The 17,732-nt window shown below is 38.0% G+C and overlaps 1 protein-coding gene across 1 annotated transcript in view; it reads right to left on the bottom strand.

The window, feature by feature from the left end:
- Positions 1 to 17,732, bottom strand: part of GAA (alpha glucosidase) — a 475,499-nt gene that overhangs the window by 287,011 nt on the left and 170,756 nt on the right. Inside the window, exon 3 of the mRNA XM_044069630.1 lies at positions 13,558 to 13,703. Within this exon, the coding sequence (XP_043925565.1) occupies positions 13,558 to 13,703 (146 nt within the window). The remainder of the gene's footprint in view (positions 1 to 13,557; positions 13,704 to 17,732) is intronic.

Genomic DNA, 17,732 nt, shown 5'->3' with positions numbered 1-17,732 from the left:
GTAACTTGTAATGCACTGAGGAAGGGTTTTTATGCCTGAAAGCTTTGCTGTGTTTTTTATAAAGTGGTTTTCTCCAGTAAAACGTGTTTTTTTGACTGTTGTTCCTTTGGTTACGTCTATGGAACATAGAGTCCCCATGTTGGTGATGATCAGGTCCAATATGTTTTCACCTCTTGTGGGAGTGGTGACCAGTTGTTCCATAGCATTTGAGTTTATAAATTCTAGGAATCGTTGGGCGAGGGTGTTGGGGCGTGAGTAGTACTCCCAGTCTATGTTTGGGTAGTTGACATCACCCAATATAATGGTGTTTGGAGAGACCTTCATATTCTCCAGTGTTCTCAGGAAAGCCGAGTGGGGTTCCTGAGTTTGGGAGGGTGGTCTGTAGCAGGCTACAAACTGAAAGGCAGTTTTGCCCACTGTTATTTGCACATGGATGGTCTCCGATGCTTCATGCAGTGCCACTAACCTGAAGGTGTGGGTATCTTTGATGAATTGAATATGGATACACCTAAACTTTTACCTTTCTCTTTACTTAAAGCCATAGCTATATTCTTTCATTATTACTCATAATATTTCACATCTAATGGGTCAGATGCCTTTTTAAGGACTACTATCATAATTTTCACTTCTTTTTGGTTCATAATATAACCCACAATTTCTCTATCATTAATTCCTGACAACCTTTCCCCCTTATACTATAAATTATATCTTCCATATTTGCCATTTTAGTTTCAAATCTATTTTGCATTATTTTTCATAAAGATCTTATAATCATTATTATACAACGACCCCCCATTAATATTCAAAAACGTGCACGCTGATTGGTCAGCGTGCACATTGTAAATCAGAGTTATATTAATGGAAAAAGGTCCGGTCGCCCGGACTTTTTCCATTACTATAACTCTTTTTTTTATAGCAACGGAGAATGCAAGATCTCCGTTGCTTCACACTGTCTCGCTATGTTAAACGAGTGTAACATAGCGAGACTCCGTTGCTTTTTTAAAGCTGTCTCGCTATGTTAAACCCATTTAACATAGCAAAACAGTTTCTAAAAAGCAACGGAGATCTTGCTTTCTCCGTTGCTTTTGCCCACAGCTCTGATGTACTGTGTAGGCATACGCATGCGCAGTACATCAGAACTGCCGCAGAATACCAGACAGCTAAGGAAGGTCAGCAAAGAGGCATTATACAATGCCATTATTTAAGGAAAGTAATTTTTTTTTTCTTAAATAATGTCATTGTATAATAGCAATAACCCACTTCTGGGTGTGGGTAATGCTGGATTTACCCATGTTTGGCTTTGTTTGGCCACTCAGGCTTCGCCCTCGTGACCAAACCCCACCAACCATGGGTAAATCCAGCATTACCCACAGCCAGGCGTGGGTTATTGCTATATTATTCAATACTACTGGCCTCTAGTTTTTATTTTTAATTCTCTTCCATCTTCCTTCTTCCATATGAAATTAAGTATCTTACTACATAATTCTTTATACAATAAAATCTTCATTTAACCATTCATTCAAAATCTTTAAAAAAAAAAAATACTTTTTGCCAATCCCTGAATTTTTACACATTTCATAGCCTATTCCATCTGGGCCTCCAACTGACTCTACATTTACTTGTGCTAATACCTTATCTAGATCATTTAAAGAAATATCCTTTCCCAACTCTTTATTCTTTTTTTCTGTTAACTTTTTTTACTTTACGTTTTTTTCACTACCTTCTTTTTTCTTTAAAGATTTTTTTGTACATATAGTACTACACCATCATATTCTTTTCCAAGAGTTCTATTTCTCCTTTTAATTTTTTTATTTCTCTCATTACACTATGATCTTCTTTTACTAACCTGTTTAAGTAACTGAATACCTCTTCTCTTTTCCCTTGTAAAACATATCTTTGTTTAAATTTAAAAATTCTTGTATTTTTTCTTAATTTCTTTCATACAATTATTTTTCTTTGTCAAAGTACTTTCTATCATTATGTTCTAAATCTTCGAATAAATTATATGTTCTTTTATATATTTATTTTCTACTTTTCTCACATCGTATTGCCACTGTAAAAAAATTAAATTTTTCCTTAAATATCCACCATTCGGACCAATTTTTAAAAAAATGTTCTCATAGTAATATGATCTCTCATCCTATACCTTTGAGATTGTAAGCTTTCGCTTACAGGGGGTCAATGAATCAGCATTCGCTTTTCTAAGTGTTCGGTGATTTAATATAGACCCTGTATATTGTATATTTATAAATTATATTGTAAATATGTTTAATGCCATGCTGCACTGTAACAGATTATAATGTTTAGAGGCAGAGAGAGAAAATACTACTGTCTCTTTAATGTGATTGTCTCTGTCTTACTGGAGCACATGCCCTGAGCTTGGGAAAGACAATATGCAGTTTGCTTTAATTTAAATAAGGCCAAGTGGATTAGTTATGACAGAATTAATGAAAAAAAAACAGTCATCAAGATGTCTGCATTACTTAAATTTGCAGTTATGTTAAAAACAGAAAACTTCAATGAATACATCAATTGTTGTTAGAGTTAACTTGACAAATATCACTGTCCCCTGGCATTTATTTAAACCTTTTGCTATAAGTTTCTAATAATCAATTTTTCTTTCAGCCTGAGCATGAAAACTCCATCTTAGTTCCCAAACTCTTAGCTGCAAGACCGTCACAGCCCTGTATAGAAAACCACATCCACATAAGTAAAAAGGGACAGACAAAACTATGGATGGATGGACTGCTTTTGTTTTCAAGGTACTGGTAGTCTAAACATGTGGAATAACCTACCAGTTCTTAGCTTTTAGCAGAATGCAATGTATTCAAACTGTAGCCTGTAAACAAAATATCTACAGTTAAAAAAAACAAGCACTGGAATGGATTGCTGTAGTGACTGACATTCATAATGAAACTATATTCTTGAAAAACAAACACAGCTAGATAAAATAAAATATCAGCACTATTATGCTCTATGCTCATGCATCAATTTTGATGACTAACAAATAGAAAAAGGTAGTTTATTTCTATAAATTATAAACTGCTCAATGAATAAGAGACAAATTTAAATATAAAAGTAGACAGATCCAGAAATAACGAGGGATATCAGTACACTTTTAAAATATTAGTCCTGCTAACTTGACACAGTGACAGAATAACAGAATGTGAATTAATACAGATTTTCTGAAGTAAAAGCTTACAACTCTGACTACTGTAATTAAGTTTAATTCACCACTTTACTTCCAAAAATCATCAGTTTTAGGATAGATTAAGAGGGAATGAGCTAAAATAGGAGCCAAAATCAGGGATGTCACTGAAAAATCATGGACAGTTAAGAGGTATGGTAGTGTAAATGGGATTTGTTCTTAATCAGTAGCAAGAATGGCACAGCAGCAAGCAAATGGAAATGGAAAAGTACAGTTTTGTACCTACCATAAATGTAGATGTCCGACAGACATGCAACTGCAGTCATAACATGTGGGTTGTCCTGCCTCAGGCAGCCGCTGGAGTATATAAGCATCAGCAGTGTTTCTTGCCCCAGATGCCAGGTGCCCTCCAAGGAAGGCTGTAATCAAATTGGAAGACAAAAACAGGATTCCAAACAAATACATGAGCAATAAAACAAATACACCATAACAGATATCCCCAGCTAAGAGTAAGGGGATAGAGTGGACCCTAGGCATAGAGGGGTATGGACATCTACATTTAAACTGTACTATGTCCTTCAAGAATGCAACTGCAGTCATAACATGTGGGTAGAATACCATAGCTTAGCTGGGGGGAGGAGGTATGCTCTTGGAAAGAGATGGTGTGTCAATCAAACCCTGCAGGACTGCCGAAGCAAAGCCTGCTCTGGATCTGGAATATAGAGGGAGATTGTAGTGTTTGGAGAATGTGCTCCATGTAGCAGCTTCTAGAATGTCTTTGTAGGCACCCCTCTTAAAAATGCTGTAGAGGTGGCTGTAGCTCTGGTGGAATGTGGTCTGACATAGGCTGGAACAGTCTTCCCATGAAAGGAATAACAGAATCTGATGCAATGTCCAATCCATTTAGAAATAGTCTGTTTTGAAATTGCTTTTCCTTGGACTGCAGCTACAAAAAGCTGTTCAGACTTCCTACTGGCCTTGGTTCTGTCCAGGTAGTATCAAAGTTGTCTATGAATGTCCAAGGTATGCAAAGTCTTTCCCCTATTCTCAGGATTGGGGAAGAAAGCAGGCAGATGAATGGCTTGATTTAGAGAAACCCTAGATACCACCTTTGGCATAAAAGTAGGGTTGGTCCTTAATAAAACCCTGTCTCTGTGGAAAATAATAAAGGGTGGTACTGCCATTAGGGCCTGTAGCTCCGAAACCATTCTTGCTGAGGTAATTGCCAACAGGAAAGCTGTTTTCCATGAGAGAAACTGCAAGTCAACTGAAGCTGCTGGCTCACAAGGAGGTAGAGTCAGTTTTTCTAAGACAAAATTGAGGTCCCAGGCTGGCACTGGGGCCTTAATGTTCTTGATTCCCTGAGGAATTGTCTTAGTAAGGTGAGAGAAAACAGGAGGATCAGTGTTGTATCTAGCTGAAATAGCAGATGCATGTATCTTTATTGAAGAATATGAGAGGCAGCCTGTAACATATCTGCCAAATATTCCAAGATGAGTGGGATGTTCAGTAATGATGCATCATGTCCCTTGCTGGTATTCCAATTGCTGAATCTTTTCCACTTTGCTAAGTAAACCTTTCTGGTGGATGGTCTTGAGCCTCTGTTAGTATCCGCTGAACTTCCTTGGAGAAAGATAAGCTGAAGTTATTTATGGGATCTCCCAGGCTGTTAGCTGCAGTGTCTGAAGGTTTGGATGCAGTGTTTGTGTTGACTCAAAAGTAGAGGCCACTGAGGCACCTCCTGGTGTGACATATGCTCCGTAGTAGTGGGTACCAGTGTTGTCTTGGCCAACCCGGAGCTATTATGATTCGCTTGGGCTTCTCTGCTTTGATCTTTAGTAATACTGAGGTCATCAGTGGCAGAGGTGGGAATGCATAGATTGCTAGGGAGTTCCAGTTGAATGAAAGGGCATCTATTTTCCAAGCCTTTGGATGGTATGTCCTTGTGCAAAATTTTGGTAGAAGATGATTGAGGTAAGAGGCAAAAAGGTCCACTTCTGGCTTGCCCCATGTCGAAGTGAGTTGTCTGAAAGCCTTCGGATATAACCTCCACTCGTGTGGATCTGTGAAATTCCTGCTTAGGCTGTCCGCCAACACATTGTCTTTTCCTGGAACAAACTGGGATTGTAACTGGATGTTTAGACTCAGTGATTTCTCCCAAAGCTGCATTGTCAGTCTGCAAAGGGGTAAGAGTGGGTGCCCCTGCTTGTTTATGTACCACATCACAGTGGTGTTGTCTGTCCGTATCATTAAATGGCCTTGCTGGAGTTGGTGTTGAAAAGCCTCGATAGCATGCATTACTGCCAGCATTTCCTTTTGGTTTATATGCAGATGTGTTTCCTTTGGAGACCATTGTCCCTGTATACACCTGCCTTCCATGATCCAAGGTCTGAGGCGTCTGTAGTCATGGTCTGTGTTATCTGTTTTTTTGAATGACATACCTGTGTTTTCCTGGCTCACCGAGGCCCACCATAGGAATTCTTTTTGTAGGCATGGAATGAGTGGTATGATTGTCTCCAAGTTGTTGCTGTGTTGAGACCAAATGCTTTTTAGGTACCAATGAAGCTTTCTCATGTGTAGTTTTGCTAATGGAACCAGTAGAATGCAGGATGCCATGTAACCCAGGGCCTGTAGGAATCTCCTTGCAGTCATCTGGGTGAGTTTTGCTAAACCTTTGAAGTATTGAGTTAACTTCTCTTGCTTGTCTTCTGTCAGGTAAGCCATCTGAGAGGCTGTGTCTAGTTTGGCTCCTAAGAAGATTATTTGCTGGGATGGCTGCAGTCTTGACTTTTGGAAGTTGACTGTGTATCCCAGAGCTTGAAGTAATCGTATGAGATAATCCAGGTTTTTTGTCAACATCAATTTGTCGTCCGCTTGTATGAGGCAGTCGTCCAGGAATGGGTAAATTTGTATACCCTGGAGCCTGCAATGAGCAATTACTGAAGCCAGGCATTTTGTAAATACAGTAGATAAGCCAAATGGCAATGCTGAGAATTGATAATGCTCTGGCCCTGCAAGAAATCTGAGGTATCTTCTGCAGCTGTGTCTGATAGGGACATGCAGGTATGCCTCCTTGAGGTCCAGAGTAATCAGCCACGACTCCTTGCCCAGCATGGGAAGGAGTTGCTGTAGAGTCAGCATTTTGAACTTTGGTACTATGAGAAAGGTGTTTAATGTGGACAAGTCCAGTATTGGTCTCCATTGAGATTCTTTTCTTGGAACAAGGAACAGTCTTGAGTAAAACCCCTGTTCTTGTTCTTGTTGTGGAACTCTTTCTATTGCTTTCATTCAAGTCAGCAGAGTGATTTGGTTGATAGCCTCTGCCCTTTGATGCTGTGGTAGATTTGGCATGCCTTGTTTTCTTGGTAAGGTATGAAAATGAAACCTGTACCCTCTGTCTATAATGTCCAAAATCCATTTGTCCTTTGTCAGTCTGTGCCAGTTTTCTGCAAACAGAGATAATAGCTTCTAGTTGTTCCCTGGTAGGCGGTAGTAGAGGAAAGTCATTGAGTTTGTGGTTGTTGGGCAGGTGAAACCCCTTCTTTGGTTTCCTGGCTGCCATTGTCGCCCCTGTAAGGGCCTCTGTATTGGCCTCTTCCTCGGCCACGCCTGTTCTTACCCCTTTGAAACTTTTCTGGATTAGGAAAGGACCAGTTTTTGAAGGCCAATTCCTACTGAATCTGGGGTTGAACCTGGAGGAAATCTTTCACAGTCTGAACTGATTTTGCTTTTCTTCGATGGTCTTTAACACATCCTTAGCATTTGCACCAAAAGCTTGTTCTTTTCCAAAGGTGCATCCAGAAGTTTTGCTTTTACATGATCTGGTAGAGGTTGATCTTTTAACCAAGCATGTCGCATCACTGCCCCTGTCATAGCTGCCCTACATGAAGCTTCCAGTGCATCATATCCACACTGCAGGAAGTGATTGCTTACTTGCTGAGTGTTATGTACAGCTTCCTGCAAAGTCTTCCTGTCTAAAGGATCAGGAGAAGCTAATGTTTTTGTAAATCTTCTAAGAGATAATCCTGATACTGGAACATATGAAAAGGCAATTTAAAGATCTCATAGATAAGGTAGTGGATGTGTAAACCTTTTACCCCATCTCTCTAATGACCTTGCTTCCTGTTGGAGGGCAAAGGATTTTTGAGGTGGAGGCTGAAACTCCTTTAGGCCCCTGTGAAATAGTTTCCAAATCAGCAGTATGGGCCCTGAATAAATGGGAATGAGTTTCTGGGACCCTGTAATACCTGTCTGGCTTGGCTGGAGCAGGAGGAAGAGAATCAGGGGTAGCACTAGAATCAGAATACAAATCATCCAGAACATCAAGTACAGGAGGAATAGCTAAGGGCCTGTGCTGAGGCTTCTAAGGAAAGTCTTCCTAGAATCAGAATATTCCTGACCCTGCCACTTGAAATGTTCCCTCATGGTGTGCAGAACTTCCCCAAAAGAAATATCCTCAGGAGGAAGGTATGGAATCTTCTGCATCCGAGTCCTCATAGGTCTGGAAGAGCTCTTCCTGGCTATCAGAGTGGACAGAGCCCTCAGAGTCTTCATCTGAAGGAGAAGGGTCAGAGGGTTCAACGCCTTTATCAGGAGGAGGCTGGGATGCTCTCTCAGGATGGGCCTGTGAACCTCTGATCATGGAAATTAAATCAGCAGCCATGGACATAATTTGTGTCTCGGTCGCGGCTGAGGTAAGGATTTGGAAGCAATATGCTTTGATTTGCTGGCTGCCTTAGCCCTAGTGTAGGCCTTAATAGACATGGCCATAGGAGGCCTGGCAGCTCCAAGTGCAGGAGTGACCTTGTCTACATGGCAATGGTTTTTATTTTTCTTTCGTCCCGGTATCCGGAGGAAAGTCTATGCGCTGGGGTAATATGGAATATCGGAATCGCGGGTAAACAGTGTCTCTTGGTTCGGAGCGTGGAGAGACCCGTCTCAGAGGAACTGGAGCACTCACGATGTCGGAAGATCCAAAAATCTTCAGCGAACTCCGCCTGGCGCCAGCACAGGCTACACAGGCGTGGTCTGGGCCCAGGCAAGGGAGGCGGAAATCCTTATGAGGTATTTGTTTACCACAAAAGACAAAGGGCTGCCTGAGGCAGGACAACCCACATGTTATGACTGCAGTTGCATTCTTGAAGGACATCCAGAAGCAGTGCCACATCAACTAACAACTTTACTGTTGACTGTACTGACTGAAAGAAAGGAACCTGACAAGTTAACTGGCAAGCAATTGTTTTCTGGCCAATACTTCAAAGAGTTTATTGCTATCCTTATCTCTGTGGCACATCATACAGATTTTAATTAATTTGTAAAAATACTTCTCTGGTAATTGAACTAAAGTGCTGCTCTTCTGTACATGCAAGTAAACGCATAAAAAGACCTGGAGAAAATTGACAGGTCAAAGTTCACAAATGTGTCACAGAACAAAAATAAAATATCTCACAACAAACAACTATAGTAAATGTGGAAGGGACTTGGTAACAAAGAGTGTTACAGTTTGGCACAAGTACAATAAAGGTCACGTCTTTATTAACCATATAAACTTTTTTCTTTTTATCTCTTGTTGACCTGTGGCTTACAGCAATTTTGATGCAGCCCTAAAGTTTATGTTCCCCTCCATCTTTGGGAGTATAATAGAATAAGTACTTGGAAGACGTGGGTCTTATGTCCTGCCAGTCAATCTGGACTGTGAAGGTCCACTGCAAATCACCATACTTGAAGCACGTAGAGTTTTTCTAAGGTAGACATATTGTCCTGAGGTAATACATTTACTGCTGTCAGTATGCGTATACTTCTCCAAATCCCTGCAAGACCCAATTTTACTAGCAGTGTAGCTGCAATCATTCCCTTAGTCTACCCAAAGGGATTGAACTATAGTAATATCTACCATTTGCCTCACTAAGAGCATAAAGCTGTTTTTTACTGCGAAGTCTAATCTATCTGATTAACTCTTCAAACCTAAGGTCAACTGCTGAACCCGCTTTATCACTGGAAAAGGCAAACATATTTTATTTATGCCAGAAGACAAACAAATCTAGTATAAAAATAGTAAGCCCAAATTGTTTTAAACACATTATCTCCATGGTCCTTCCCTCCTATGTGTTATTGAAATTTCTTCTTACAGACATCTGGAATGTAATGTTCAGTTTTGGGAAATGGTTGCCTTTGTGAATGTATAATAATCTTCATTCCAGTGGTGCATTTGTTTTGGTTCTGTCTGGAAAAGCATTTGATTGCCTAATCCAGCAACACCACTCAAAAACAAACCTGCTCTGCAAATACCTTCAGAATATGTAATTATATGTGTGTGTGTGTGTGTGTGTGTGTGTGTGTGTGTGTGTGTGTGTGTGTGTGTGTGTGTGTGTGTGTGTGTGTGTGTGCGTCTACATACACACACACACACACATATATATATATATATATATATATATATATATATATATATATATATATATATATATATACACACACACACACACACACACATTTATATTTATATATATTACAGACATACATATAAAATAACCATACAGTCCACTCCTGTAGGTAACTCCAAAAACATGGTTTATTAGTTATCACTTTCTTGCTTTCACGCACAATAGACTTCATTGGACTTCACAATGGAAATATTGCTACTTCATTCTCCTATTTTTCAGTTCTGGCTTGATGCTAATGAATTCATTCAAGCCAGGGGGAATGTTGGCTCACATTGCCAGAAAAGTTCCCTCCTGTCAAGCAGTAACTCAATATCGCCTCATCTTTCAGAAGTGCTTACACTCTTCATCACATAAAATACAAATTTCTTAAAATTTATACATAATGTGGAATGTTTGTATGATGTATTGTAATTACTTTGATGTATTGTAATTACTTTTACTTTTTATAGCATATACTGTATACATAGCTTTGTATCCTATGATGAACTTCCTTGCTTGTTTTACCAACATAAAAAGCATTACCCAAGATGCATGCAGCAACTTAAACAGCATTCTTGCTACCACAACTGAAATATTATTTAGCACCATATCTCATCACAATAATATGGACTATTGAACCTGCAAGTTCTACAAAAACACAGGAATATGTTCTCTTCTTTTTCTGTGTGACTCTCTCTCCTCCCACTGTGTTCATTCCTTTCCAATAAACTTTAAGTTGTCACCCTTGATAAAAAATAAGGGCCTCCCCCACAGCCACAGAGATAGTTCCATTACTTTTCAGAATCTTCCATTTGTTCCTTATAATGCTTTTAATATGATATATGGTTTCAGTTTTCTCCAAAGTGAAGTGATTTTTCTTTCTATAAAAGAGCATACTACTAATCCCAGAAATGTCACTGTTAACAACATTGATTTTTACATGCGCTGTGGGAGCTTTGCTTGAGTGTCGGTAAGATGGATTTTTAATTACTGATGAAACTTCTAGATGTACTGAAAAACTTGGAATTATGTGTAAAGTGTGTGTGCAAATGTCTGTGTGTTACGTGTGGCTTCTTTGTCCAAATGTATTTTGTAGTGGTACTGTTAGCGAAGGAGTTTGTCATAACGTACTGGGTAGGCTTAAGGTTAGGGGCATCGGTAGGATTAGTGCTAGTGTGAGCAGAGATGTGCAATGTGGTACTGCTGGAAAAGGGGTTTCATAATGTACTGTGTAGGGTTGGAGTTAGGGAGAGTGTCAGGGTTACAGCTATAGTTAACACAATTGTATAAGGTGAGATGGGAGGAAGCCCCCCCATCTCACTTTACTCATGCTTGTTAACGTAACCCTAACCATATCACTGCCATTAATACTAACCTTACAAAGTACATTATGAAACATCTGTTCCATAACACTGACACTATTCAACCAAAACACGTCTGCAGGTGCAGTTAGGTTTTACATTTTTTTTAATTTAATGATTGGAAAAGGATTATATCCTTTTTCAATCATGGTGGGTTTGGGATTTTTTGTTTTCGATATCCTTTAAAGTCAACTTTTATTTATTTATTTTTGAGGTTTCATAATAATAAAATTCAACATCTACAGATAAAAATGTGTGTGTGTGTGTGTGTGTGTGTGTGTGTGTGTGTGTGTGTGTGTGTGTGTGTATTCTACATATATTGACTGAACGTACGCTTGTTCAACAAATGCAGGTGTGATTTAATGATGACACTACGGAAAGCTGAATGGTAAATATGTGAATGGTACAGAATGTCAATCATACCTCTCAACCTCTTAGAGCAATAGAATAACAGGTTTTTACAAAGCAAAAATCTGGACATTCTGTGAAAATCTGTACAGTTGAGAGGTATGATGTGTGTGTGTGTGTGTGTGTGTGTGTGTGTGTGTGTGTGTGTGTGTGTGTGTGTGTGTGTGTGTGTGTGTGTGTGTGCGCGCGTGCAGGAGCAAGAGTTAGGGTCAAGGATGAGTGAAGGATGGGTGCTCTATATGAGTTTTTGTATTTTAGGGTAAAGGTTTGGTCAGGGGATAGATGTAGTGTTGATTGTGTCTGTGTGTCAGATTATGTCTTGTGTAGTTAGCACTCATTACTAAGGTGGTGCAGGCCTAACACTAACCCTAATGCTGACTCTTCCCCCAACCAATATCGCAAAAGGAAATAGTTTTCGTCTCTCAATATTATTGTGTTCAGGTATTTTTTGCTTTCGGTATTGTGGATAATCAAACTTATTTTGTCCATATTACGTAGTTATGCACTCGACATTATGCAGTTTGATCATTCACAATACACCCATATGTGTGTGTGTGTGTGTGTGTGTGTATATGTATATATATATATATATATATATATATATATATATACATATATATATATATATATATATATATATATATATATATATATATATACACACATACATACATATATATATATATATATATACATATATATATATATATATATATATATATATATATATATATATACACACACACACACACAAATATATATATATATATATATACACACACACACATATTTATAATATATATATATGTACACAGGTTTACTTGATATGGTCGACATTTCACAATATCGAAATTCATATCGCCAAGACCATATGATCGACATTTGAAATGTCGACCATACAAGAATAACATAAAAAACAAAAAAAAAACATACCTTAACAGTGCTAGCAGGGGAACTTTGCCCCCCCCCCCCCAGAACTTAAATATACCAACTCTAAGATCGCACTACAGTGTGGAAGTGGAAATCTTTCCATTCCGCACTGTAGGGAGATGCCGGTTCCCCATGGTCGACATTTCAAATGTCGATCATATTTTCTCGGCCATATGAATGTCGACATTGTGAAATATCGACCATTAGAAGGGGACCCATGTACACATATACCACATATACATGCTTACCACAGGAGAATACTGTTTCACAGGACCAACTGCAGGATTATCCCAGAAGTTACATAAATTTTGACTAAGAAGGCATTTGCATTGATAGCAAATGCAAAAAGCTTAAACACTTGCAGACTTATACACATATCAATGTACACTGAGAACAGGACAGTATGACTGTTGAAAGGCAGTACAAAACTAAAAGAAAAAAAAAGGTGGCTGGAATAAGGAGGGTAAGTATAACTTCTGGGAGCAGTCATAATAGGAGTGCATATAAATGAGAATAAAGTGGTGTTTCTGGGAAGTTCTCGGTATGGATTTGGGTAAATTACATTCTCAGTTGCAGGGGTGATTTCATTGTACTATGGACCCACTATCTTCAGCAGCAATCATAAACCTCACCAGTCAACTATCAAAACCCTAACATGCTATCTTTGCCTCCACATCTGACAAGTTTATCTCCTGGGTTCCATTTGAAGATCAGCATTACTGATGGTTGTGATGACAGCATCATCGTTTTTGAGGAGAAAGGAAACAAACTGTCATTTTGTCCCTCAATCTATATGTGGTGATCCCAACAAGTCCAGGGTCCCTATGCAGACAATTACTTTATTTTATTGCAAACATGGTCCTTCCAGGAAAATACCATTCTATTTCTGTCTAATATGCTCCTCTTTCTGCTACACCTCTATCTATCTCTCTTATCTACCTCAAGTCTTCTACAAATCTGTATCATATAATCTATATACCCATCACGTTCAGCACCATTTTGACAATTCTAACTGATGTTTCTGACTTTCATAGGCATCTTACCACTTTCTAAATTTCCCACATCCACCTCTACGCACATCATATACCACAGTCCACGCACAGAAGAGCTGCTTACAATCAGAAGGGGATCACAACCTAAAAACACTTCAAAAGAAAGTGAACCAATAAAAATGCATCAAGATAAACCAAAAAATAATAGAGATAATGATCTGAAGGTACAAACAAAAACTAAGCAGTACAAGAGTTTGCTCAATTAAATATATTGTAAAAACAGTAAGAAAACTTACAATACTCTCCCATTAGACTTCCGAAGAACAATGATGCCAAAGGGATCTGATGAAAACTTGACCTCATAAAGTTTAGACACAGGCTGGCTGCTGACTTTTGGGACCTTAATTGGTACCTCATATCTTTTATTTCCTGGATCCTTCAACTGCAAAAAAGACAAATTTAATTAGAAATATTAAATGTTGTGACTGGATCCCATAAGAAAGTTACACTTTTAAGAAATATCCAATAAAAGAAATTTGTATATGTGTGTGTGTGTGTGTGTGTGTGTGTGTGTGTGTGTGTGTGTATATATATATATATATATATATATATATATATATATACACACACACACATATTTTTATATATATATATATATATATATATATATATATATATATATATATATATATATATATATATATATATATATATATATATATACATACCCACATCCTATATAGATTATATACAACACACACACAAACACACACCTCTATATTTTAAATCAGCAGCTAAGCTATGAACTATACCAAAGTCATTTACCCCACTACTTAAAGCACCTCTCATAACCCAGAGTCACTAAATGCAACTCCAATGTCCCCGCCTGTAAAGACAAAAGCACCCAATCACTGTTTCCATTGTTCTCCCCCCCCCCCCCCTGTGTGCACAGTAACAAACAGGATCCTTCTGGTGAACTCCTAGTCAGTATAATTAATGCATACAACATGAACATGGAATCTAGAGCAATTTAGTTCATCCATTTCCTAATAACCCACTTTATCCTAGACAAACCAGGAGGATACTGGAGCCCATCCTGGCAGCCAGTGGATAGAAGGCACTGAAACCCATTCTGAACTGGGCACCACTCTATGGCAAAACACACATTTTACTCAGTCACACAATATATGTGGACCTATGAACAATTTGGAGAGTGACTATTTCCGCATGCCTTTAGGAGGAAAACTGAGCACCCAAAGAAAACCCACACAGATGGCAGAAGGACATACACGCAATAACTTCCAAATCCATTTTTTCTAATCTTTTATGAAACAGATGAAAGAACATAAACAGGTAGAGTGAAAAGGACTGCAAACCTGCACCTGCAAGAAATATTTTGTACCCATATACTTTCACTGTTGAGTATTTCTGAGCTTTAAGTTCTACAAATAACTACACTACTATTGCAGTTATTTGAAGACATGCAGCAGAAGCTGCCTTTACATTAAATATTCAAACTACTTGAATGACCAGAGACCATAAAGTCAGACCACATCAACTGCTTTCCTGAATACTGACCTACTGGAGGCACACTCCCTGAACAAACCCATGTCTGTTCTCTCACATCTTCATCACGGCCCATCACCCCAACCACACTTCAATGTCTTTGACAACAAATCCTGAGCAATAGCTGAACAAGTATTTGATGCAAATCTCCAAACATAAACAGTCCAATAAAGATTCATCCAAAGTATGAACACTACACAGTTCTAGAGTCATGTCTCTGAGTAAGGTAACTGCATGGGTTTTCCTGTTTTTATTCATCCAGGTAACAGCCAGATGGAAGGATATTATACAAACAATAAGAGTTTTCATGGATTTCTTTATCACTGTGAAACAAAGTAATCTCTAACTGTCATGTTTTCTGTAAGATTTGCCTGAAACAAACTTTCAACTACAAAAATAAAAATGTGAAAAAGCCATGGTCACCCCTGTGTATGTTAGTACATATCTGAAATGAAGAGCCCTCTCATAGTAAAAGTATGTACTCTTTGCTGACTTACAAATCAGAAAATTATCTTTGAGCTGACTACAAAGTTTATAAGTTTGTTATGAAGAAATCAATCAAGTCACTGCTTTCTGATGTCAAATGCAAACATACTATAATTGGCAAATTACCTTGACTGGCTATTTCTTAATTCTGATGTGCTGGGATCTTCTTCAAGTGGATGACATTTTTTCTCTGATATTACATGCCCAACACTTTAAACCTTTCGTAATGACTTGTACATTATACATTATGGACTGTTTTTCTGTCAGCCACAGCACCAGTGTTAACCACGGTGCAAAAGTAAAGAATAATATATTCAAGCTGCTCATTATATTAAAATGGAAACAACTAATTCTTGTGTACAGAGCACAGCTGTAGCCTATGTATTGTTGCAGTTCTCCTGGGGGGGGAATATAAAAATTGTATGGGCCTGTGAAAAACAAAAATGCAAGTTAAATTCACAAAAACACCTGTAGGTGTTCATAAATTAATATACATACAGAGCTTATTGTTTTCCTCACATAGTACCCAGAACATGCCTGGCAGACTTGCCATGGAGTTTGGTCAATTTGCTATTGTGCTGAGATTTTTTACCCAACTGAAACACTACAAGCTCATTACTTGTCTACAACATCTATAATCAAGGATCATTAGTTGCCAGAACATGAAGATCAGAAGGACTTAAATCACTTTACATCAAAGATTGCTTTACCACAGCAAGATTTTCTGAAATAAGCAACTCAGTAATTCATCATACTGTGCAAAAGGTGATGTCAGCAACAGTAGACAGCATATCACAAGAGAAGATGCCTTTTTCGTGAAGAAGTAGAGTGTCTATAGCTGCTCCACCTGCCACTTAGGTCTGGGATCAAAGTCCAGACTAGTGGCATTTGCTTCCCAAAGTAGGGTATGAGAGGCATTAATGCATAAATGACACTGGACAAACAGCAGGTATGTTGTACAGCTCTGTGTAATATGCAAGTCTATACAGTTTTAAGAAAGAAATACAGTTATTACTAATGTGTGTGTGTCACCTTGACATCTCAGCAACTCTTTTCATTCACACTAAAGACCTCATTGAAAATGGTCACATATTTAAACTGTCTGACTTTGAGTACCCTACAACAAATTACAAGTACTATTTAGTGTCAAAGGTGTTGGGAATAAACCAAAATACAACAGATGTAGAATGTGTAGCTCAAAATGTTTTCATTGTTTGAATCAAAGTTGACATTTTGTTTTTCAGTTGCACAATTCATAAGAAACACTCAGAATAGTTAGTTCTTAAAAAGAAAAGATGGCCAACTGCAACCACCAGAAATTCTCTCACTAAAAAGAAATTTAGTTCCAAACTGGAAACGGTGGATCCAGGAGTTCAATTTGTTCCTTACTGGGACTGGAAAATTCAAAAAAGCTGAAAAGTTACAGTATCCCACATTTCTCCACACTGGATGGGAAGAAAATTTGAAGATCTTTAATTTTTTACCTTTCAAGAAAAAGAAAGAAAGAAGCATTGAAGGTTAACATTTTTACCTTCCCAGAAGGTAAAACAAAAAAGCAAAATAGGCAGCAATTAAGAGAAAAAAAATTAGTCCTCATGTATTCTTTACAAGAATCCAAAGCTTAATGGAAACTATGTCAGTGAGTTAAAGAATACAAAGACCAAAAATGAGGTTAGTTGCTGGTAACCATCTGAAATCTTGGAACATGCTAGAGTGAGTCCTGAAATGCAGAGACTAAATGGCTGAAAGACTGGACTTGTATATACCAAGTCCGAGATGCCATTTCTCAGAATATTCTCTTTTCTCCAAGGTATGGTGATCTCGATGTTGGTGTGAGTATATATATATATATATATATATATATATATATATATATATATATATAATTTTTGAGAATTGGTTATCTTTCGGATTTCAACCTTTTTTTTTGGCTTTTCGACATTTGGCATTTCGAGTGCTGACATTTCATTAGGGAGCCTAGTTTCTTGATTAAGTGACAAGAAAAAAGTCTGTGGTCATAAGCAATGACAAAACAAGAAGCAGGCTTTTAACAGAAGCAGAACTTACCTTACTCAAGGACATTCATGAATGCAGAGCAAGTAAAATTAGAAATACACAGTTAAATGAGTTAACCAAAGAAACTTAAATGCATTAGTTAAATGAGAGTCAAATAATATGGCAGAAAAATAGGATTAAAGTAAAAAATGTGCATAACTGTACTGGCACTGAGAAACAGAACCATGACATTCACAGGGAAGCACTGCAGAATTGAAAAGCTTTATGTACTCAGTGTGGCCATAACAATGAGAGGAAGTTCTTGGTGTTTAATTCAGTGCTGTAGATAACGTGATACAAAAATAATTTCACAAAAACATGTAGGAGAAAAAATTGTGTGTTCAAAAGAATATGCAAGTTGTAG

Source organism: Protopterus annectens, chromosome 4.part0 (genome assembly GCF_019279795.1).
Source record: "Protopterus annectens isolate FY-2018-M chromosome 4.part0, PAN1.0, whole genome shotgun sequence".
Lineage (NCBI taxonomy): Eukaryota > Metazoa > Chordata > Ceratodontiformes > Protopteridae > Protopterus > Protopterus annectens.
The sequence above is the reverse complement of the archived record's forward strand: the minus strand, read 5'-3'. Positions and strand labels throughout refer to the sequence as shown.